The sequence below is a fragment of the Oryzias melastigma genome, linkage group LG1, assembly GCF_002922805.2.
Source record: "Oryzias melastigma strain HK-1 linkage group LG1, ASM292280v2, whole genome shotgun sequence".
Classification (NCBI taxonomy): Eukaryota; Metazoa; Chordata; class Actinopteri; order Beloniformes; family Adrianichthyidae; genus Oryzias; species Oryzias melastigma.
Window position 1 is genome coordinate 947,376 of NC_050512.1, and position 23,726 is coordinate 971,101.

The 23,726-nt window shown below is 39.4% G+C and overlaps 2 protein-coding genes across 3 annotated transcripts in view; both read left to right on the plus strand.

Moving 5' to 3' along the window:
* The first annotated feature begins 85 nt into the window (after positions 1-85).
* On the plus strand, positions 86-18,616 carry LOC112137426 (NADH dehydrogenase [ubiquinone] iron-sulfur protein 8, mitochondrial). The gene is made up of 8 exons (XM_024259755.1): positions 86-176; positions 1,694-1,749; positions 2,192-2,257; positions 6,233-6,322; positions 7,523-7,631; positions 9,805-9,868; positions 13,687-13,815; positions 17,996-18,616. The coding sequence occupies exons 2-8, from the start codon at positions 1,707-1,709 to the stop codon at positions 18,125-18,127; spliced, it is 633 nt and encodes a 210-aa protein (XP_024115523.1). The 5' UTR covers positions 86-176; positions 1,694-1,706; the 3' UTR covers positions 18,128-18,616.
* A 2,922-nt stretch (positions 18,617-21,538) lies between these two features.
* The window catches only part of LOC112137549 (glycine receptor subunit beta), a 45,247-nt gene continuing 43,059 nt past the window's right edge, over positions 21,539-23,726 (plus strand). The window contains exon 1 of one of the 2 annotated variants that reach the window (XM_024259914.2): positions 21,539-21,703. The gene's annotated coding sequence lies outside the window, so the exon portion shown is untranslated. The remainder of the gene's footprint in view (positions 21,704-23,726) is intronic. The other variant, XM_024259913.2, reaches the window with a different exon arrangement.

Sequence of the window (23,726 nt, forward strand, 5' to 3'; positions counted from 1 at the left end):
TTCAGCAATCAGACGCAATTTCTTCAGGAATTGCAAATCTAGTTTAAAATAAGCTTCCCTTCCCACTCCGAGCCAGAAGGTGGCGGTAACGCGCCGGTAACGCGCCGGTCGCCCGGAAGCAGACGGAGTCAAACTTCCGGTGTTCCTTGCACATTTACCCTTGGTCGCCAATTTCGGTAAGTTACGAAATTTTAAACCGAAATCAAAGCTTGATGCTTTAAAAAGTTTGTTCCCGTTATAAATGTTGTAAGAATGACATTAAATGACAGATTGAAGTTGTTTGCTATCAGTGTCCTTCATTAAAAACGTCCTTGAGCGAAAGAGGATCAAGCTAAGCGGCCATGAATATGATTTCCTCCGCATAAACCTGACTCTGACGCTGCTTCTATGCGATGGAGACGCTGTTCTGCGTGCTTTTGAATTTGAATCGCATGAATTTAGCGACTACAGCTTTAATCGATTCATGACGGATCGATATGAACCGCTGCGGTGTGTCTCCCTGACATGATCCGGGCTGTTTGTGTGAACAACTCAACCTCATCAAAACAACAGCAGATATGACTCATCTGTTTGATAGATCTGTCTCTGTGGTGACTGAACATAAACTAGTATACGGGAGTAGAAGTCCTGGAAGTCTACTGTACACCACGTACTAGTGGTGTAGGAAGTTACTAACTGAATTCCCGTTCAGACTAAATTCTAATTGAAATAGATTTGATATAAAAAGTAAACTTCAAGTATGCTGCCTTAATTTTAGTAAAGATCAAGGGTCTGCAACCTTTAACTCTAAAAGAATCATTTGCTGCAGTTTCTTACAGACCAGAACCCAACGAGAGCCACAAAGTCTCACTTTATCGTTTAAAAATGCACAATAGTCATGCTTTTTTGTCAATTAAGCATTTATATATAAATTAAGTTTTAAAATATTAGTAATATTAGTAAGTTGTAAGTTGTAACAGTTGTAAGTTCTTTTACTTCTGACAGCAGCACACACTAAAAAAGTCCAAAGCTCCTCCTGCTGCAGCAGCTTTACTTAGATTGAAAAAAGCCAGACAGTCAACATGATATTTTCATTATTAGGATTTTGGGGTGCTTTTTTTTTTCTTTTTTTCACTTGGATTTTGATCCCCCATCTGCTGTCAGACAGACGGCTAAATCCATTGAATTACCGCCATGTTAAGAAGCTACCTGCCAGTAGTCCTGAAGCACATTTGTTCCTTTTGTACTTCAGGATTTTCTCTCCAGAAGAGCAAACTAGTAAACCAGAGTATCTGGATTCACCTTTGAATCTGTCAACATTGTGTTGTTTTTAAGACCAACTCTGATGAAAGTGGGGTTTTTAACATGTTCTTGTGGTGTTTTTCTGATGATGGAGGACAACTTTAAAGAAAAATTCAGATTAAAGTTGTGTGTCTGAGTATTTCTTTCTTTAAATTGTTGTGAATCAGCAGCATAAGAAGAAACGCCGTCTGAAAAAGATCATTTTTGTGATGTAGACAAGGAGCACAAGCTCCCTGCTCCGGGGGGGGGGTCTGCTTTAGTCTCGCCCACAACTCAGAGGTGAACTCCTGCTGCTCTGCAGAAACTATGCCCAAGCTTTCAGTATCATAAACCCAAATCAAAGCTGTTTGTCTTTATTGAGAGTAGAAGGAGCTGAAAGTGTTAGTCAGTAAATCCTTCTATCTGCTTTCAGGTTGAAAGGCCTCATGGCTGCAACGTTTCGCCTGCTTTCCACTGTGCCGCGGTCAGGTAAGACTTTTCAAGCTGTTTTTTGCCTAATATCAAGAATAATAATAATGGATTGGATCTTTCTGCACTTTTCCTCACACTCAAAGCGCTTATAGTGTGTATCCACGATTCATTCAGTTGGCTTAAAAACAAGCAGCATACAGTTAGTCCTTCTGACATGGTTCCACTGCTCTGTGTCTGCTTAGTATTTCAAAAAATATTTAATGGAATTTGTAAAGGCTAAAAGTTTAACTCCAATTTTTTGTGAGAATAAAACCTTATTAAAATATCATGCTTTTAACTGTAAGTGTTTCATTGATAAACTCACATTTTGTAAATCCACATAAAGATTAGAATTCATAATTATTTTGTTTCCACAATGTTCAGAGTGACCAAACCTGCAGAGGTTTTTCAGCTTTGGTATCCAGAAATGTGCGTTCTTTTACATCTTTATTCCCCTCAGGCGTCCTGGTGGGCAGCCAGAACGTTGTGAGATGCTTCAGCGTGTCCCATCAGAGGTGTGGATTCAGTAAGTGCTTACATCACTTTGTTCATGAAGTTAAAGCAGAATCTGAACACGTTCTCTGGCTGAATCCGAATTCTCCCCCAAACCCCCAGGCTTCTTCCTACCCCTACATTTAGCCTCCAAACGGAGAGGTATAGAAAAACACGAAGGATGTAACGATTCTTCGTAAATCCGTAAAAACGGATTCAAACTCGTCAACATGTTCATCCAAGACGAAAATACAAAAATCGGTTTGTCACGGCCTGTGCCTAAATCTGGATAAATGTAGAGCAGATGATGTTTTGCGTTCTTGTGTCGCAGACTGGCTGCGTGCTCTATTGAAAGTTTCTCGTGAATCATTCCCTGCAGGATTTCTGGATGTTATGATCGCAACTATTAACGGAAATTCAAGCAAAACTGAGATTTGTTCATCACCCTAAAACTTTACATTTTCATCACAACTTTGACCAATCTACCATGTCAACAGTCATGATGATGACGCAGCTTCATGACTGTTTCCATTCTGACTCCTTCCTGGGAGCCGTGCTCTTTTTCATTAACTCTCTTTAGATCTCTGTTTTTCTCTGCGAGCTGTTTCTGAACGCTCATTTATGCTGAGTGTGAGTGTGCGTTCTGTGGCTGGGGGGGGTTGAGCGGTCGTGGGTGTGGAGCGGTCCGTCACATGGAGCACAACATGAACAGAATTTGAAAGGATTTGTGATCATTTCAGTATTATGTATAATTGTTTATTTGTCCTGAATCATTTCTGTTATTAGGAAAACAGACAGTTTGATGTAAGGAACAAAAAGAAAACATAGTTGGCCTTAAAACACCTTTAATTCATTGTGTTGAGAGAAAAAAATAGCAAATAAATGGAAATCATATCTATAAAACTGTGAATCAAATTGTGGTTTGACTTAATCGTTGCATCCCTAAAAATCGTGTCTTTGAACTCGGGCGTCCTCAACACTGTGGTCCACGTTAGTGTGGAGCCACTAGCACTCAGAAAATACATAATAAAATTGGTTTAATAGCTTTAAAAAGGTCATTCTAAAACGCGCCGTCCTTAGTTACATTTAAATGTAAAGTTGTGTTTTTGAGAGCAGTGGTCCCCAACCTGTTTGTGGCTGCAGACCGGTCAACCCAAGACACACTGAATGTAGTGTCATGTTAGGAATGGTTTACTTTACTATTATAAGATCATCTCATTAAAAAACTTAAATACATAAACAATATGTAACCGAAAAATGAATTATTGATGCTCAATGAGAAACTAATCAGAATACTTTGAAGCTCCATGAAAAAGCTTCAGGTGAAACATTTTAACACAAAAACGTTTTTTACAAAACAGAAGAACTGAAACTCATGATTATGACTGAACGTTCAAAAAGATTTCTGGGACTCAAAAAAAAAAGTATAATTAGTATATTAGTTTTTCTGCGTCCCACTGGTTGGGGACCGCTGCTATAGAGCACATCCACATAAAGAAATGCATCCCACGGAAGAGGGATGCAGAGCCCTCCATCGCGGAGGGCTCTGCATCCCTCTTCCTCTCGGTGTTCCTCTTGGACACCCCTACTCCTTCAAGTGTCCCTCCAATTGGAGGGGCAGGGGAAGAATTCTGATTCCTCGCTTGCCTCAGGCACTTGCACCCGCTCAGGGCTGACCCGTGCAGAAGTGGTGAGTTTTGGGTTGTCCAGGTCCGTGGAGAGTCGTAGAGAAGAGTGGCTGCATCTTAACCCTTTCAGCCCTTTCACAGGAACAGTCCACCTGAAACTTTTTTATCTTTATTCATTACAAAATCTAAAAAAAGTGAAATCTTTTGCCCCTTTTTTCCAGAATGATCTATCCAACATCACTCAGGAAGGTAGTTGTAGTTCACTTTCAGCTTATCCCTTCCAGGGTCCCCACAGCGTAACAGCACCCACTGTTTCACATCAGTGATTTGTCAGAGTTTTTACGCCGGATGCCCTTCCTGACACAACCCTGTACTTGAGGGGCACAGGGACCCAGTTAGGCAGCAGCGTCAAGGGTCTTGCCTAAGGACCCAATCTGGGTGGGGATCAGTGGACAACCCTGGGAATCGAACCCAGGGCTCCTGGGTGCCAGCCCTTCACCTAACCCACTGAGCCACCCAGCCGCTTCAACATCTCTCAGGAAACTTATGTGAAATAACAAAACAAAGAAATAGATTTGTGTTTCCTTCTAAAAACTCTAGAGGAACTGATCCAAAGATGACCATCTTATAAAGCACATATTTTGGGGGTTATTCCTGGGGATGGGCGATACATCAGTGCTGGTATTGATATAATTTGAGTTTATTAGTAATGAACCGATCCTAAAGAATCCATTGATATTGTTCTGACTATTTTTCATGAGATGGATACTTATTCCTAATAGATCCCTGGAAATGAGAAGTTTATGATTTGCAGTTATGTCTAATAGTCAGTAAATGGTCTGAATGTTTTCAGATTTATGTTCACAGCTTTAAAGTTGTTCCTATGAGATTCCTTGCTGTATGATTAAAAAGGCCAAGTGCAATGTGATAGTACAGTAAAAGAAAAGTTTTGTGTTTCTAATAAAGAAACAAACAGGAAATCTAAACGTTGTGTTATTGTAGACACTTGAATATCAGCCATCATAAATATCAGTTACTGGGGAAATATCGGTATCGGCCCATCCCTAGTTCTTCCCTCTGAGACTGTTACAGAAGAAATGGTGACAGTTCCATCACGTTTCTGGACCACGGCCGTGCAGCTTCTCAGTGCACTAATAATTGAAAGTTCCTCAAACCAGTGGTTCCCAACCTTTTTCAGACCACGGATCGGTTTAAATTAGACAATATTTTCACTGACCCGTCTGAAGTTAGCATTTTTAAGCTCTTCTTTCTGATAATCTATTTTCAAAATAAAATGCTACTACAAGACATTTTGTTTAAAAAAGTCAAAAATATCAGTGGATGCTTTTTATACCCAGACAATGAAGAGTCAATGAAAAAAATAGATTTAAAGTTGTTTCAGATAAAAAAAAGTCAAAAAGGAAACATTACAGGATTTTTCCCCCACAATTCCATTTTAACATCAATCCAGACTCCAATCATCTTTCAGTCCAAACATATTGATCGTATTTTGTCTTTACGTAAATCCACATTTATGTAAACAAACATTTTCTGTTCCAAAGTTTCTAAACCCAATTCAGCCTTTCCGGAGGAACATTCTCAAATGTCTCTTTTACAAGTTTCCATAAATCAGCAGCTTTATTTCATTGAATCTTCATTCTGTGTGAAATGTTTGAACTTTGTGTTGAAGATTTTCTCTTTAATCTCAACGTGGAGGCTAACAACCGGACGCTAACTTTAGCTACGTCTGATTTTAAGGTGTAATGGATAAATAAAGCAAAATAAAATGATGCAACCATCCTATGTCTGGTATTCTCTAAAAATAATATAAACATGAATCTACAGTTATTATTTGCATGTGTGAAACAGTTGAGATTCTGAGTTTTACCCAGAGCAGCTTCTGCTACATGAGAACAATAATTCCAGATTGAGGAAGACTCCCTGTTCTGTCTGTGAACAGCAGCTTTATTGTTTCACTGAAGTCGAAGGCTGTTCTTCAGTTTCCTCACCTCTTTACTCCCTGAAGAAACTTTACAAACACGTTTTATCGTTTGGTTTTTGTTGGCTTTGAGCTACTAGCTTAGAAATCCAGTTAACCACTTTAAGTCATGTGACCCAGACGGATGTTTTGAACAGAGTCTGTCAGTTTTCCAAAATAAAACTTCCTTCAAGATCAGAAAATAAACTGAAATGATCTAAGCTAGCCCATGGATTTCTGTCTGTGACCCGGTTCCAAATGACCCACGGCGCGGTACCGGTCCGCGGCTCATGGGTTGGGACCACAGCTGTAACCTATGCTTTTTATATGTGTTGTCATGCTTTTAATTATCATTGTAGAAAAGCTAAAGCTAATAATTTGAATGTTATTTTTTCTGTGACAGAGTATGTCAACGCACAGGAGGTCCCCACGGATATGAAGTCCATCACAGACCGGGCAGCACAGACCCTCCTATGGACTGAACTCTTCAGAGGTTTGACATCTCTAGAAAAGTAGAAGGATGGGATGTTTTGCTTTTTTCAGACATTATTTTTCACTTCTAAGTTCACCTTTACTTGTTGTCCTTCAGTGGATTTTAAAGAGATGGTTTTTCTACATGTTACATTTTGACAGTGACTTGTTCTCTGCTGGACGTAGTGACACAAAAACAACACTAGCTACAAATTTCTGTACAGTTTTCAACTTTGTCTGCTGCTTTCTTAAGGGGTGAACGTTGAAGCATTAATTTCTCTTCACTGATCTTTGAAATCAGGAGGATCACTGTGAACACTGAACTGCTTCAACTGGGAAATGTTGAAAATAACCCAATTCAGGTGTTCTATGTGAATTTAAATGAATTAAACTAAGGGGAAACCATACGTCCATATTTGACGAGTTGGGAGTGAGAATGTTTTGCTATATCACACTGACATGTTTCTAGAAAGAATTAGCGAGGTTTATTTATTTATTTTTGAAGCATACGTTCACCCATTCAGGCACCTGTGCCGGTTTACCCACATTCAGCCATGTTGGAAATAACCATCCTTTGTTTCAACCATACTTATAGAATCCTATTGGTCAAAGCACATTTATTCAATTTTTTTTTTATACTAAAAAATTGTTTTGTTGTGGAAATCTGACACCGACTGTTCCATTTAAGAAGAAATATTTCTTGTTTTACCAAAAGAAAAGCAGAAGCACACAGTTGCAGTGCTTAGCGTTCTGATCACTAAATCAAATGTATTATTATCCTGAAAGGTCTATTAATATTCCATTTTTAGGCATAAAAAACTGTTGAATATTGTCTTTGGTATTGTCTTGGAATATATCACGATACCTTATGTATCGTGTATCAGGATACATAAGGTATCAGTGGACTCCTGCCAACACTCACCTCTATTATGGAGAAGTGAGTAAATCTACACACATCCTATCACTTGATACATCGAATAAACTAAAAGAGATAAAGTTGATGAATGTCTGGAGAATTATTGACTTAGTCTATTTCTTTTAGAAAGTTGGGATTGTTAATGCTGATGAAATCACTCATGCAACTCTTTTATAATTGATAAATCTTCAACATTGTGTCAAATACCAAACATGTTTGAAAACCAGAAAATCCTACATGTTTACTCTCAGGTCAGAAAAGAGCTTGGTTAGTTTTCCATTGTAAACGTGTGTGTTTTGGTGACAGGTCTGGGTATGACTATGAGCTACCTGTTCAGAGAACCTGCCACCATCAACTACCCCTTTGAGAAGGGCCCCCTGTCACCACGCTTCAGAGGAGAGCACGCTCTGCGCAGGTGAGCCGTACCACACCAACACCGCCGCTCCCTTTACACCGAGGGCAGCGACATTCAAAGAAATGCTTTGGTCTGTCAGGAAGCTCCTCAGAACGACTGTAAGAAAAGAGTTAGAAGCTTCCATTTAACCATTTTTACCCGTAAGAAGTGAGAGAATGGTTCCATCCCAATCTGTTTGGTAATCAACATGCTTATAAGCAGTTTTAAGGCAGCTGACGTGAAAGGCTTCAGTTTTCCTCCGCTGACTCGGCACAGCCATGCCCTAACTGACCCAGTTCTGCAGGTACCTGGAGGGCCTGCTGCTGCGGACGGAGCTCTGCTTGTTATGTCTCACCACACCGGAATCAAGCATATCATTTCCAGTGCTTATTACTTCCCCAATGGGAAAAACTGGCTCCAATCTATGGGAATAAATACGAAAGGGGACATTAACAAAAACTGGACACCAGTGAGAGTAAAAGGGACAGTTTGTTAAATAAATGAAACCCTGTGTCCTTAAATGAAAGAACAAAATGAAATTATTGGAGTGCTGATCCAAACAAAAAGACAAACCAAAGGAATAACAACCTCAAACATAAAATAAGTCATGGAGACTGCTGATCCAGACATGTCAACCGTCAGAGTCAGCAGCTCCTGATAATGTCTGTCTAACCAAAACTACCTAAAGAAAACAAATAAACTAAGACTACCAAGATCCAAACTAAAATAACAAAACCCAGCAGAGTAAGACTGCTGAGGACAAAGAGGAGAAAAAGAACTAAACAGACCAGAACCACACCAACTAGAACCCAACCAGCTCCTCAGCCTGCTGCTCTGCTCCCTGCCTGCTTTGGTGAGGCCTCCTCTGTCTTAAATACCCATCAGGTGCCAATTAAGGCACATTGGCCACACCTGCCAGGTGAGCAGAAAGACTGGATGGATAAAGGTCCAGCAGTAGCAGCAGGATGTAACAAAGCTTCTATCACTTCACTTCATTAAAGTAACTGAATAAACGGCCTAACATTTTCCTAGTGTACAGACAGTCCACCAATGAAAGGATAATCTAGTTCTGTGTTCCAAACCATAGTATAATATTGTACTCCACTAAAATATCCTCTGGTTAGTGGACTGTCTGTACACGTTTCACTGTGTTAGCCTAAGCTAACAACAAACCAGCATCCTCCAATCGACCTTTAAACCTGAGGCTACCTGGTCCAATCAAATAACAGAATCAAATGGTGACAGTGAATACAAACATCTTCACTTACTTTCTCAATTGTTTTCGAATTTGTACTGCTCTTCTTCTCCTCCTTTTTCTCACAGCAGTTTTTTTATTCAAAACACAAATGACACACAGTAAATAACAAAAGAACGATAAACTGTAGCTCAATTGTTCAAAAAGAAACGCCAGGGGATACACACAAATAAGATTAAGTTAAATCATGAAGCTGAGCAAGATGGGATGTTATAATTGTTTTTATTCTTTACTGGACATAGATTGCATGTAAAAAGTAGTTTGGGGTAATAAATCAGAAAAATTGGGAGTTCTATTGTTAAATTTAGCTTTGTACATATAATATTTGGTTAGGAGATTAATTAAACATTGTTCTCGCAGCTGTGCATATAGCAAAAACCAGTCCACTTCAGGTGTGTCCGTCTGTAAATCAATCCCTGATAATCAACTTCTGTTGTAGTTTTTACCTTTTAGGTTTTTTTTATTTTTGCTGCGATAACTTTTTTGTTTGCAGATATTTTGTTATTGCTGTGATGGTGGTTCTTGGCGTGAACATTTCAAACTTTTTTCTTGTTTAAACTCTCGGGGTTAAACTACAAAAATAACTCCAGACTTATGGAAGGAAAACAAAGATCTGATGGAGATCAAAGATGAATGTAGATCTAGAGAACAGCACGTATCTGTACAGGTCACACTGCATGGAGGAGATTGAATGACAAGGTCTACAGCCAATCAGGACGCAGAACGCAATGCGCTGTTTAAAAAATGCGTGTATTATTACATTGAAAAAAAATCTGCAATACTGCAAAAATGGAACCACGATGTAACGAGGGAAAACTGTATCATAATTGTTCTACACTTTTTTTAAGTTTGCTCAACAGCACAAGTTATATTCCATAAAATCAATAATATATACAAATATTCTCATGTGTGTTTACTTTCTGTATAATTCTTTGTCAGGTATCCATCAGGAGAAGAACGATGCATCGCCTGCAAACTGTGTGAAGCCATCTGCCCAGCTCAGGTGCACGCACGTGCACAAACACACACACGCACGCACAAAGGATTCAGTCAAACATGCTGGATCCCTGTTTAACAGTGTAGATCAGGAGTGTCAAACTCAATCACACAGGGGGCCAAAATCCAAAACACGCCTTAGGTCGCGGGGCGAACAGGAAAAACATTTATTCAACACTCTAAAACTAGACTTTAAAAACGTTTTAACATAATTATGAACTAGATATGTAGCATTACCTGTGATAATGCTAGTGTGAATGCTGTAAGATGAATTTGACCGCTGAAGATGCTGGTGACAATAGCTGAAGATTGATGGCTAAAAATACTGAAGCTGATAACCAGCTAAAATATTAGTTAAATGCCAAATTAGCCTAAAAAGAAAAAAAAATAGCCAAAAGAGCCAGAATGTTTCTGAAAAAATAGCTAAACTTCAAAATATGCTAAATAAGTGTTAAAAGGCTAAATCAGCCAAAAAAGTTAGCATGCTAATATTAGCCTATATCCAAAACCTCCCAAAAAAAAAAAAATTAGCTAGCATGTATCTGAAATATTGGCTGAAGTCCAAAATTATTCAGCAATAAAAATAAATTGATTCAACATCCTCAACAAACAGCTTCAGCAACTTTAGCAACTTCAGCAAAAAGCATTCACACTAGCACTATCGCAGGTAATGCAACTTTTCTCGTTTATCATTCTATTTGTTTGTAGAAATTAGGATTATAGTCTGCTGCTTAGTTTACACTGGAGTAGTGTTTACTGAGCAGTTTGTGAAATAAAAGGCTGGAAAATAAAGACTAACCACCACTGAGCCAGAAGTCTGTTGTTCAAACAAGATTAAGTAAAATCATTGCAAAGTATATTTTGGCACTAAATTACTATGCTTCCCAATATGTTGTGCTCTACTTTCAAAGTTGTTTTGCAGTCTGCTCCTCTTTTATCAGGTGATTTGAAATCGTCTGTGGTCAGTGGTTAGTCTGGATTAGCTCAAGTTAAGGGTTAAAACCAGAAAGGTGAGTGGACTATGGAGACATGACTGTTGGAGAAATCTGGAGACAAATTCTGAAACTTGATCAGACCAAATTCCTCTGCTTCACACTGCAGCTAAACCTCTGATTTATTAAGTCGTTTTAATTTAATTAGTGTATCTGGTCATGCAGCATAAATGAACACAATTCCTTTTACTGTTAAAATATTGACTTTTATGTGTGAGTTGTGTTAACTTAGAAACCAATAGAAATGCTAGATCAAAGATGTATCCTATTTCTGCTGATGCTGAGCTGCAGGTGTGCACAGGTGTACTACAGAAAACCATATCAGTAATAGTTGAAGAGACATCTGATGGCAGGACACGGTTGCAGCGTGCGTCACTCTCGGGCCCCTCAGATGTTCCATCGGCCTTTCCCTGCTTCTCGTTCGCTCCACTGCCCCGGTCCACCTCTGCTTCCGATGACGATGAGATTATCTTTGAAAGCGTAGTAGAGACAGAACCAATTATGGAGGAGTTCAATCAATGCAATGCTCTACAGTGCTAGTGAGCGACCAACTCACTTCTCATGCAGTTCAGTGTCCTGCGTTTCTCCAGAGTTTGACAATGTGCCAGGTTGATGAGCAAAGCAGCATCCTTCATTCCTCTTATTGGGTTGATTAGAGTGGCTCCAGGGCATTTCTGGATACCTTCTACTGTGTCTGTCACTTTGCTTTATGATGTATTCATTGTTCCCCTCAGTCGCTGGACTGTGGAGGGAAATCACACAATTAATTAGTTTTCGGTCATTGATCTTAAAGGTCTGGAATTTAAGAGATTTAATCCCAGAACAGAAAGAATAAATATACAGAACACCTTCAGCACTGAGAAGACCGCTTCCCAACCACAACGCTCTGCTCACACTTCTTTGTTTTGATGGATTTTCCATAATCTTATGGATTTTACTCCCCACTGTTTTCCCTAACAACATGAGAAGTTGCTGAGTGTTACACTTGAGTTTGTAGCTCCGCCTCTTTCTACTCTTAAATGTTTTACATTTTGATTTGTGTTGGTCTGACTGTTCCTGAAGTACCTGAAAACAATTCTGCAGAGATTCAGGATGTAGTCATAGTTGGTGAGGACGTATGAAAGTCCTGCTCACGTTTACATCACTGTAGCCACATGAGATTACTGTATTTTTATCACCCTATTATAAGGCGGAGAAAAAACTAAGGTAACAAAGGCAAAACGGTGAGTTTAGTTCAACTTTACACCACTATTTGACAAACCACTCTTATTATTTTAAATCAATCTTCTCCCACAAACATCTTTGGTGTTAGAGTTACGCAGCTGTTTAATTCCATCCTCAAACATTCTGGTTTCCTGTCATCGTTGTTGGAGTCAGTCTTATTATCAGGCGGTTGTTCAGCAATGACCCTGGTGGCTTTAGTGAAAGTTCAGACAACATTTACAGCAGATCTTCAGTCCAGAAGTCAACAATCCTTCACGTATGGAGGGGTAACTCACTCTGCATCCCAGTAAAAATGTGTCTGTCATCCATCACTCCCACCAACAAAGACGCGCTCTCTATTTCTGTTCCTCTGGTGGCACTGGGAACCTTCCTTTAAGGCCTGAAGGGGATCATGTGGAGTGAGATCAGACACTATCTAGCATGGCTGAATCTGAGTGACTCATGCAGTCACACGGAGGCACCAAACATACCGGAAAAACATGCATAAAGTTTGGCAGGATCTCTGGGCGGCTCACAGCCATGCTTGTTAGGAGCGTGGACTTTCACCTGTGCAGGAGAAAATTGTCCATTGCGGCAGATGACGTAGTAACATGATCATCTCCTGAACGAACGAATCAGACTAATCATATGTGTGTTCTCAGGACTGCACGTGTGTAGCGGCGCAGGCCGGGTAAAGGTTGCGTTCTGAAATGCTGGCTGATCTTTCTGTGTTTGTTGCACTAAGGTGGGTTTCTGCAGTAACTTGAGATGTGGTCAACTTTACCGCCAGAATCTCTGTGTGTGACCCACCTGTGTGCCTCAAAATGAGCACAGCGTGATCAGCCGCCCTGTGACAGCAAGAAATGGTCCAACAGTCAATCGAGCCGAGACTCCTCAAAGTTGAACAAAAACCTTTTTCCAGGTTTTGGAACTTGGTACACACAAAAGACACACCAGATTATTAGACGCACAGCTGGTTTTGGAAAAGGTTTAGACCTTTAAGTGCGCCTTATAGTGCAGAAAATATGTTACTCACTGGTTGATACATTGTACATGTTACAGAGCATAGAAATGCTTTGCACAAATAGAGGTTGGTTCTTGGTCAAAGGGAAATTCCTCCAGTTTTAGGTCCTAGAATGAAAAAGAGTTTTACAGTGTACTGGCCTTCAGTCATCTGGAACGTCTGCAAGAAGTTCAAGGCAAACATCCCCAGAGATTCAGAAGAACTCTGAATATTCTCAATAATCCAGCAAACCTGAAGAACATTCTGGGCTGCCTTGAATCTGAGGTGCTGTGGAGCTCTTCTAGAGAAAGGACACAGTGACCAAAGATCCTCTTGGCTGTGGTAATCCATTTTAGGTGTCTTTATTATGTGGTTACTGCAACGCCATACAGTTTACATCAACGACCCTGAAGCAGAAGAAGAATGTTCCTCAAATGTATTTCCCTAACATGCACCACTGTTACAGTAAGAAAAAAACATTTTCTTGTGATAATGAGATAGTAGATGTTGAAAACTGGAAAATAAAATGCAAGGTCAGCCGTTCTTGGTTTCCATATAAAGTCTATATTGTTTGTTTAACAAATATCCAACCCCTCTATGAATAAGGACCCGTTTGTGTGTTACCAGGCAATTACCATAGAAGCTGAGACCCGTGCTGATGGAAGCAGGAGGACGACTCGCTACGACATCGACATGACCAAATGTATCTACTGTGGTTTCTGTCAGGAGGCGTGTCCGGTGGATGCAATTGTAGAGGTGAGTGCATCACTCTGCTCAAGAATTAGATATTGTTTCTGTGAAGCCCTCTTTTCATGTTTGAGACAAAGACTCATTTTGACCAATAAAAACCTTACAAAATGTGTGAAATATTTATTATTAAAAAGAAAGGTTTTAGTAATCCATTACAAGAAGATACTGTGACGATCTGGTTCATAACAAGCACTAGAAATGTGTTTTTAAGCTCTTATAGGAAATGTGTAAACATTATTAGCATTTGTAAATGTCTTGCTAATACCTTAAAGTGTTAACATTTTGCTTTTAGAAACATTTCCTAGTATTTGTTGATGTCTTAAATTTGATTGTTTTACTGATTCCTTCTTTTTTAATTTCCCTGCGGGCACGTCCCAAAAGGATGATTAAATCTGTCTATCTACTAAAACATTGATCCCACACTAAGATTTAGCTGGTATCCATCAGTTAAAAGCAATACCTGTGTCTATTTCTATTAAAGCTGCGTTCACACTGAATGCCGATGGCTCAGGGGTCCATTTTCAATGTTGATTCAATGCACAGACCCAGAGGTCAGAGGTCCTGCGGCGCTTTGTGAGTGTTGGGTGCAGCACGATTATCCCGCTGCAGCGTGATTTGGACAACGTGGCGACACGGTGCGGTGAAGTGTTTCCAGACTTCAGATATCTGAACTTTGAAGAAGAATTTGCATCGCGTCAAGCAATCAGGAATTCTGCTTTAGCTCGTGATGTCTTGATGATTTGATAAGCGGGTGGAGTTCTAAACCAACATGGAGGAGAGTCTGGTTGTTGCTCCAGGACTATATGGAGACAGTAATAGCAAATTCTTCTTTAAAATAAATTAACCTGATGTTTTAACTTCATCTGTCCCTGCCAGCACGGCCAAGTGCCCCCATATGGTTTAAAAATAGCAAAAAATGTGGCCCAGAATGGGTTTGTCCACAACAGAACAAAATGAATGAATGAAATGGTTTATTTCAAGCAATCGGGTCATAATACATACATAACATATCACTTAATGAATCACAAGTAGATTATTTGAAAGGTATTGGATGGAAGCGAATTTATATAATCCCACCCCGACTCGACCATTTTCTCTACATGAATTATCAATATCTGGTTCAGGACTTAATATCAAATATTTATAGATTCAGGATATTAAGGATCATTAATATCATTGATGTAATCAAGTTTCAAAGCATCCACAACAAATCATTTAATATTAATCAGTAACAATAATCTAATATTCTCATTGAAAAAAAGAGACTTTGTTCAGACTGTATTCAAAGAATTATGATGATACAAAAATGAATAATTAAATCATCTTCATTTGCTAATGCAGTAAAAATCTAAATATTCTCATTACAAAAAGACAATTAGTGCAGGTTTTATTCTTCAAAGAATGATTATAAAAAATAGAAAAGTAATAAGTAAAAATCATCTTCATTAGTTAATGGAGAAAAAAATCTAAATATTAAAAAAACAATTTGTGCAGATTGTATTCATCAAAGAATGATTATAATAACAAAAAATAAGAAGTTGAAAAGAAAAGGATCAAAAAGTTGAGCAGAAATCAGTGCTACATCACATCTTAGGAGCAAGTTTAAGGCCACATAATCGTTCTTTGTTGTTATGACTGAGAGACTGAAGGTCTCCTCTCAAGGGAAATGTGCTCGTTCTGCAGCTCAGAATCGGAGGTCACATCCAGCGGTTTTTGAGTTCACATTTCACTAAAGGGTTAAACATGCGTAATCCCACAGTTCTCAAAGTCTTTCATGGATTTTATTTCCAGAAGCCTGATCCGGTGGTCCGAGTGGTTTTACAAAGATTCTGGAGTTCAGAGTCCACGTGCTGTGGATCTGTTTTCTCAATCGTAGGATTCTTGTGTGCTTTGCCAGTAGGGCTGCCACAAACGATTATTTCAACAGTCGACTAATCTCCGACTATTTTTTTCGATTAGTCGACTAATCGGTTCGTGCGGCGACTGGATGTAAAACATTCATCTTAACCATCATTATCCTTAGACTTGAGGTCTTTAAGCTATATTCTATCTAAAATAAAGACAATAGTTTATTAATCTTTTAATGAATCATGCAGGTTTTGTCCTTCATTTGTTTCTGGCATTAAAACAAGACTTAAATCAAATGAGATAATCTAAATCAACTACAGAAAACTTATTAAAAGCCTGCAATTCTTTTTTTAAAGCTTTAAAACATATATTTAATAAAACATGTATAAAGTATTTCAAAAGCTATTTGCAGATATAAACACACTCAAAATATTTGCTGACTGAGGCCCATTTATTAAAGCGAAACACTAATAACATCTTTGAACTCAATATATACATAAAAAACCTGAGGATGCCCATATAAACAAAGAAAATAAATAAAAAGGGGGAAATTTATATTTTAAAAAGGGAGAAAAGCAGGAGATGTTAGAATGTACAACAGTACTTTCATTCTTTCACTACCTACATCCACTGCACATGCGTAGACCGATACTTTATATTGTTCAGTTTGGTGGAGAACCCATAAATCTGTGTTACTTCTTTAATGTTGTGGTTGTTTTGCTGTTTGTTGTCGTTTTTGTGTCTTTAAGTTACATTTAATTGTAGCTTAATGCAGATAATGTAATGCTACACTTGTAAACTTAGCTCTGGACTTTTAGGTGAGTTCCTTCACTTCTGGGACTCATAGTTTTAAATCGTTCCATAACTCTGCTGCAGATCCGTACCGACACACAGCCTCTCTGTCTGCACGGTGAATGTTTCATAATCCGCTCTTCGAACTTAACGACGTGATCCCGGCGCGGAATATGAATGAAGCCTTGGACAAGCGGTTCATTTCCAGTGTAAACTCATTATAAGCGCCGTCCTCGCGGCGTTTGGTTAGAAGAGCAGATTATGAAACGTTCACTATGCAGACAGAAGCGCCGTAGACACGGATCTGCTGCAGATCTTCTGGTTCATCTCCAAACAGCGCAGTAATGACAGCCGCGGCAGCGCTAGCTGTGTTAGCGCCGATGTTAGCTTAGCTAGACGAAGCTCTCTGTTCAGCGTGATCAAACTCAGTCACAACATGCTTCATCTTCAGGTGATCATTTATCGCCATCGTGCTCTCATGGAACACAAATTCTGTCTTAGAAATTACATTTGACACATTTTCATCTTTTATTTTCCTTTTGCTTCCCACATTTTCGAGCGAGCGTGTTGTTATGAGCCTACCGAGAACTTCCTGTGACGTCACTGCTGACCGGATTAGCACCACTGCGCATGTGTGACAAAGAGAATGGAAGACCCCCGCAATAGAAGGCGCGAACCATAGTTTTAAGATCAAAACAAGGAAAAAACAAACAAAAAAACAATGCTTCGACGACCAAAATAGTTGTCGACCATTTTAATAGTCGATTAGTCGTCGATTAGTCGAATAATCGTGGCAGCCCTATTCGCCAGATCGGCGTGATATTTAGAAAGATGTTCATTAAGATACACATTAGACTCCTTCAGGTTTTTACGTTGTTTCATCAGAGCTATCTTGTGCTTTCGATTCACAAACCTGATCAGGATCGCTGGTTTATCCGTATTCTTTCTCCGAGGAAGCGGATGACAGAGCTCGACAGTATTTAGGTCCAAGGAAATCCCTTTAGCAAGAAATAGTCCATCTTGATTCTCCACGGTCAGGTTAGCATCCGTCACAGCTCTGTTAGCATCCCAGCTAGCGCTGGTAGCACCAGGCCGCACCCGGGGTTGTAGTTGAAGTCCCGTGAGAATCACATTATTAATCCGTGCCTGTTGATCCATGTCATGCATCTTCTCTCCAAATGAAATACTTCAAGTAGCTGCAGGACACATTGCTCTGAAGGAACTCATATAAAATCAATATATCTAGATATATCACAATATCGATATTTTGGCACACTTCTACCCATACTATAGAGTAGTCAGCGTAGCTTTACCCTGCTGAAAGTATGTGTTCTCTGCTTTTTCTGTGTGGTTAGACTCCAGTGCACAAGAACTTTTGCTTTGGGCTAATTTGGAGTGTGCACATTTTTCCTTGAACCTTTTTGTCTGAAAAACTTGAAGACATTTGGAAAAACACAAAGGGTACAGAAATAAATCTGGAATCTGCTGAACAGACTTCTATCTGTGTTATTGGATCTCAGCATATTTAAACGTTTTTTCCCCTCAGGGTCCTAATTTTGAGTTTTCTACTGAAACCCACGAGGAGCTTCTCTACAACAAGGAGAAACTCCTAAACAACGGAGACAAGTGGGAGGCTGAAATAGCTGCTAACATTCAGGCTGATTATCTGTATCGATAAGACATTGACACACATGTGCTTTCAATATGTCAACATGCTCATTTTTTCTGTTAAATATATTCTGTATTTTTGGTTCCTCCAACCTCAGTGACACATGTTGGTTCTGCAAACATGAACAAAGAACTATTCTGATTTTCTTCAATGATGTTCGCAGTCGCTTGTGTTCTATTTATTTGAAAAAACCCACCACAATCTCATCTCAGCTGGGATGTAATGTCCTTTTTCTAGAGTAACAATGCTTTAATGCCACGAAATTGTTGTCCAATTAGATCAAGTTTTATCAAACTGCGTTTATTGTGGGAAAATACAGCCAAAGTGGCTTTGTGATTTAAGTTAATTTCTCCAAACAAAAGGCTCTTACTCTGCAAGAATCAATTCTTTATTTCTTTACATTGTACCTCTGCTAAAGGTGATGATTCATGATAATAATGGCTCCATGTTACTGTTGTGTCCAGTCTGATACCAATAAAATTTAGTTTGAACTTTTGAGTCTGTGAATGTTTATCTTGATTTTAATGGCAAACATTTCGGGTTAAAACTCTTGATGTGGGTTTATTTAAAATGAATAAAAAAAGCTGAAATTGAGGACAATGTGCTTTTTATGTTTTCTTACGATCTATCATTTAATCTTGTGTATGTTACTGCTGTCAAACTTCTTTGAAAACCCTTCTGTGGATCAAAAATGCTCCTGCCAAAGTCTTAAAAGTAAACAGAAAAGATCTTGTTTAAACTGAAGTCTCTGCTCTGGCTCCTTCTGACGGAGGGCAGTTTGTAAACTTGAACAATCAAACACCAAAATGTACCTTCATTTTTCTCCAGAGGTGATAAAAACACACAAGATAACTTTCTGTGTCACATTAGTAAGCATACATCCATCTTCTCCTGTTTCACTAGAGCTGAGAAATAAAACTAAATTGTTAAAACTTTACTTTTTAACATAACCATGAATAAAAACAGGCAGGAATATTATACCAGAATAAATCAACTTAAACCTTAAATCACTTTCAATATTTTAGTCTCCATAAAAACATTCATTTATTCATTCATCATCTTGTCCGCTTCTTCCCTTTCGTGGTTGTAGGAGGGCCAGAGCCTAACCCGGCTACTGAAGGGCGAAGGTGGGGTTCACCCTGGACAGGTCGCCAGTCTGTCCCAGGGTTTCAATCACACACACATCCACTCTCATATTCACATGCACGGGGAGAACATGCAAACTCCACACAGAAAGGTCCCAAATCCCCCAGCCGGGAGTCGAACCGGGGCCTTCTCGCTGTGTGCACCACCGTGCAGCCCCATAAAATTATATTTTGTCAAAATTATACAAATTAGAAATAAGCGCATGATAGCATCAGTCATTAATAACAATAAAATAAAACGATCCGGGGTGCCGGATAGAATTATCCGGAGGGCCGGATCTGGCCCCCGAGCCTTGACTGTGACACACCTGCTCTATGCAAATAGTTGTTAATCAGGAGCAGACAAAATAATCGGTTTGAAAAAGAGCTTTTCATTTATTTTTAAGAAAATAGGCTGGTCAGGTCACAAGCTCCCTACTCCTCTGGTCAGGACTGAGCGGCTGGAATAGAAATGACATTGATCATCATTTTTGTTAGAGTGCTAATGTTTGGTTGGAGCTGTGAGCAGCTGTAAGCTAGCAGGTGAGAGTGTAAACTGATGGTTGATAAGAAGTGGGGGCAGACTTACCCCCCCAACTCGGAGGTGAATTTCCAGTGAAGTCCTGCCGCTCTGCAGAAACTATGTCCTTCAGAATGATATAGGTTTTTTTTCTGACAAAAAATGTTATAAGCTTAATTAAAAGACCTCTGGGAATGCTTTGAAAATAAATCAAAAGTGGGACTGTAAGTACCTTTTGTGACTAGGTAGACGTGGAGATAGTCTTTTATACTCTTAAAAATTCTAGTTAATGGAGAAAAAAAAAATCAAAATATTCTAATTAAAAAGAAAAAAAAATGTGCAGATTGTATTCATTAAAGAATAGTTCTACTAACAAAAAATAAGTTGAAAAGAAAAGGATCAGGAATTTGAGCAGAAACAGTGCTACATCGTTCAACTGTCCTCGTTGTTGAGGAGAGCTGGAGAAACACGTCTGCCCGTGACCCCCAACCGGAATTTGTTGACCTGAAGACGTCTTGTTTGGTCAACTCTACCTCCAGAATGAACAGATTTATATGCAAAGCAAAACTTTGGTAAAAGTTTGACCTTTTATGAGTTAAAAGCACATATTATCTTGTGATGTACCACATTGTTACAGGCTGTCCAGAACTGCACTGAGATGATCCTGTTTGGTACAGAGTGTCTTTAATTTTGAAAAGAAGTGATGTGAGCTTGTGGTAAACGCAAATAATGATAATTAAGAAATATCAGGTGAGATGCTAGGTTCTTTTTTTATTATTGCTTTTGTTTGTGCCAAAAAAAAAAAATTCACATTTATCATTATATTAAAGCATATATATTATTTTAAAAAAAAGGTCATGAATGCCAATCCAAATTCCTTAAAGGCTAAAGTAAGACTATGCGGCTCCTTTGAGGTTTTATCAGTATAAAATGAGCCCAAATGGCTCTTTTACTGTTGAAGGTTGCAGACCCCTGCGCTATAGATTACATAGACCTGTTCATCACTCTGAGGCGACCAAAACAAATGATGGTTGCTATGGAAATAAAACCAACAGAAAAGCTGGCAGGGTGCAGAGAGGGAAAGTGAGGGGTCTGTTGCCACTCGTCCAGTGAGAGCATGTCAGGAGGGGGCGGTGGGGGCGGGCAGCGCCTGTCGCCCATACAACACCGCTCGCAGCTTTAATCCTGTGTTGTAGTGTACTTTCTCTTCTGCAGACAGGAAGGAACTGCAGGGAAATGTACTCCCCCAGAAATGATCAGTTGCCTTCTGCCCTCTCTAAAGACAAGTGTCCGAGCTTTTTGCAGACTGATCATCCTGGATGACAAATCCCTCCAGGACGGCATCTGATCCCACAGACGCAGGACACTGGACTTTTAAAAACATCTTCTACCTCATGAGCTTTTGAGCTCTTCAGTTCAGCTAAAAGAACTCATTGCTTCTTTTTTCTCACCTTCACTACTTTCTCACACATCGGCTATTATATTATTAATTTCCTTTGTAACAATCATCTTTTATGTGACATACTTGGTCTTTTGCTCCTCACCACATGAGCAAAATTGTTTTTTCTTTACATTTGTCTTTTCCCATAGTTTAGTCATTAAACCACCAAACAACAATATTACAGTAACTGTTTTTTTTAATTGCATAAACTAACTCTGCACATAAAACAAAAATTCTCTTTAAAAAGACAGTCTTTGTATCAGTTTCTTTAAAAAGAAGCCTCTTTAGCAGCCATTGGTCAAAGTCAGTTCAGAGCTGGTTCTGCATAGGCAGGGAAAGAGGGACTTGGAACAGAGTGAAGCAGCAGTGCGGATAGAGCAGCACACAGCGCTGAGCGCAGCACAGCAAGGACATTGAACCAGCCTCCCACTGCAGCAGGATCCCGCCACTGAACAGCTGAATCTCCAATGCAGGATCCTTGAAAAGCCTCCAAGACAAAGGTAAGACTGAACAATTACTGATTCTGCTGCCTGTCACCATCTTTTAGTGGTGGAGGACACTGTGTGGATGCATGAAGCAAAGAGAGGAAAAAGAGATTTAAACAAGGACTTATTACATTTGCATCAACAGAATTTGTTTCTGGTGTCACATGAGCGTAAATCTGCTGAGATCAGCCGGTTTTCTGACTGTTCTCCCTGCTACAGAGCATTTGCATGACTTATTACAGTTGCTGCCGACAGAGAGGAATGAGGCTGTGTGTGTGACTTTAACGGTGTCAGCGAGCTGTGTCATTGCATTTCGTCAGAGTAATCTCAGCGCTGCAGTATCCTCTGCTGTGTGTTCTCCTCTGCTCTCCACTCATTTCATATAGACATGAATTGTTCTGACATTAAACGGTGTTAGATGACCAACACTGTTAACCTGTCAGGGTGGGTACATCATAAATCTAACTTTTTCTGTCAGATATTATGATGCCGTATGAATAGAACATCCTTACCAGAGAAGTGAGTGGCTTACAAAGCTAGTTCTGCCTTTTTAAGCGTAGAAAAAACAAGTTGTAGGAATGTTGCATAACTCTCTCAGATTTTGACTTACCACATACTTATCTTATCTTGCTACACATATTAAATAAAAAAATTTCTAAAATGTAGACCAGGGGTCTCAAACTTGCGGTCCGCGGGATGATAATTTGCGGCCCGCGTCTTCATATGAAAGATTACTGTTAGTGCGACCCGCAAGGCTGATATATATGACAGTTGCTGTGTGCAGAGCTGAACGAACCAATCACGGTGAGGTATATGACTCTGGAGGGCGGGACATCAGTGGGCTGTCCAATCCCTCCTACATTCTTTCATTCCTCCAATCAGCTGGGCGGAGGAGGAGCCATGAAGCACAATAAATTCATAAATTCGTGTGACAAATTCGCGTTTCCCCGCGTGGTGAATTTGCTGCTCGCAGCTCGTCAAAAAATGTGTTTCCGTCGCCGCGCCGCGTGTAGGAGGAGCTACCAGCTCCGTCTGTGGATGTCTCTCTTAGAATGAAGACACATATGATGTCGAGGAATACCTTTTTTGATGTGCTGGTTGTTCCTATTAAATCAGAGCTCCTCAAGCTCACAGCCGCAAACCTGAGACCCGCCCTCTTTCACCGCGCGGCGATCCGCTGCTCCCGCCTGTCAGACATGTGATCCTGAGCTTGGCTCGCACCTGCGTGGGCGTGTCTGTGACTTGTAAGGTTCACACACCGGCTGTGTCGGAGCGCATTCCAGTCCATGTAAACACGAGTAGAAGTCCGACATTCTGCTACGCGCGTTTGAAAAGAGCCCCAACGGAAAGCAGCCCCCCGTATGTGCACTGATGCAGCCAACGCGCGTGCGAGCACCCCACACCTCCAATGAATGAAAGACATGTCAGACTTATTTATTGTGAGGAGTTCTACAAAAATCTACAAAAATTGAAATCCTTCCAAAATTTTCTCAGTATCAGGGCTTTTCTCTCTCTCTGAAGGAGGATCTGTTAATACAGACATTTGAAACTGAATAAAAATAATTAGTTTTCTCTAGTCAGCAGTCAGTATGAGGTTTCTTCAGTAATATGTATCTGTTGTGTGGTCATTATTATTTTAATTTCTTACTGATTTATGGAAGTTTTTTAGTTCCATCAATTTTTTTAACCTCTGATTTTTTATCCTGAATTTTCTTAACATCTGAATTTTTATTCTAAATTTTTATTGTGATTTTTTTATTCTGAATTTTCTTAACTTCTGAATTTTTATTCTAAATTTTCATTGTGATTTTTTATTCTGAATTTTTATTCTGAATTTTCTTAACCTCAGAATTTTTTTCTGAGTTTTTTAACCTCTGAATTTTTATAGTGAATTTTTTTTCAACCCTTGCTTTTAAACAGCAAAATGTTATGCTCCCAAAAATATTTTCTATCTTAAAAAAAATCAGTGTTTTTAATTTGGAGAGTTAAAATTTCGATGGGTCAGAAATTCAAACAAAAACAAAGATATTTGAGAACA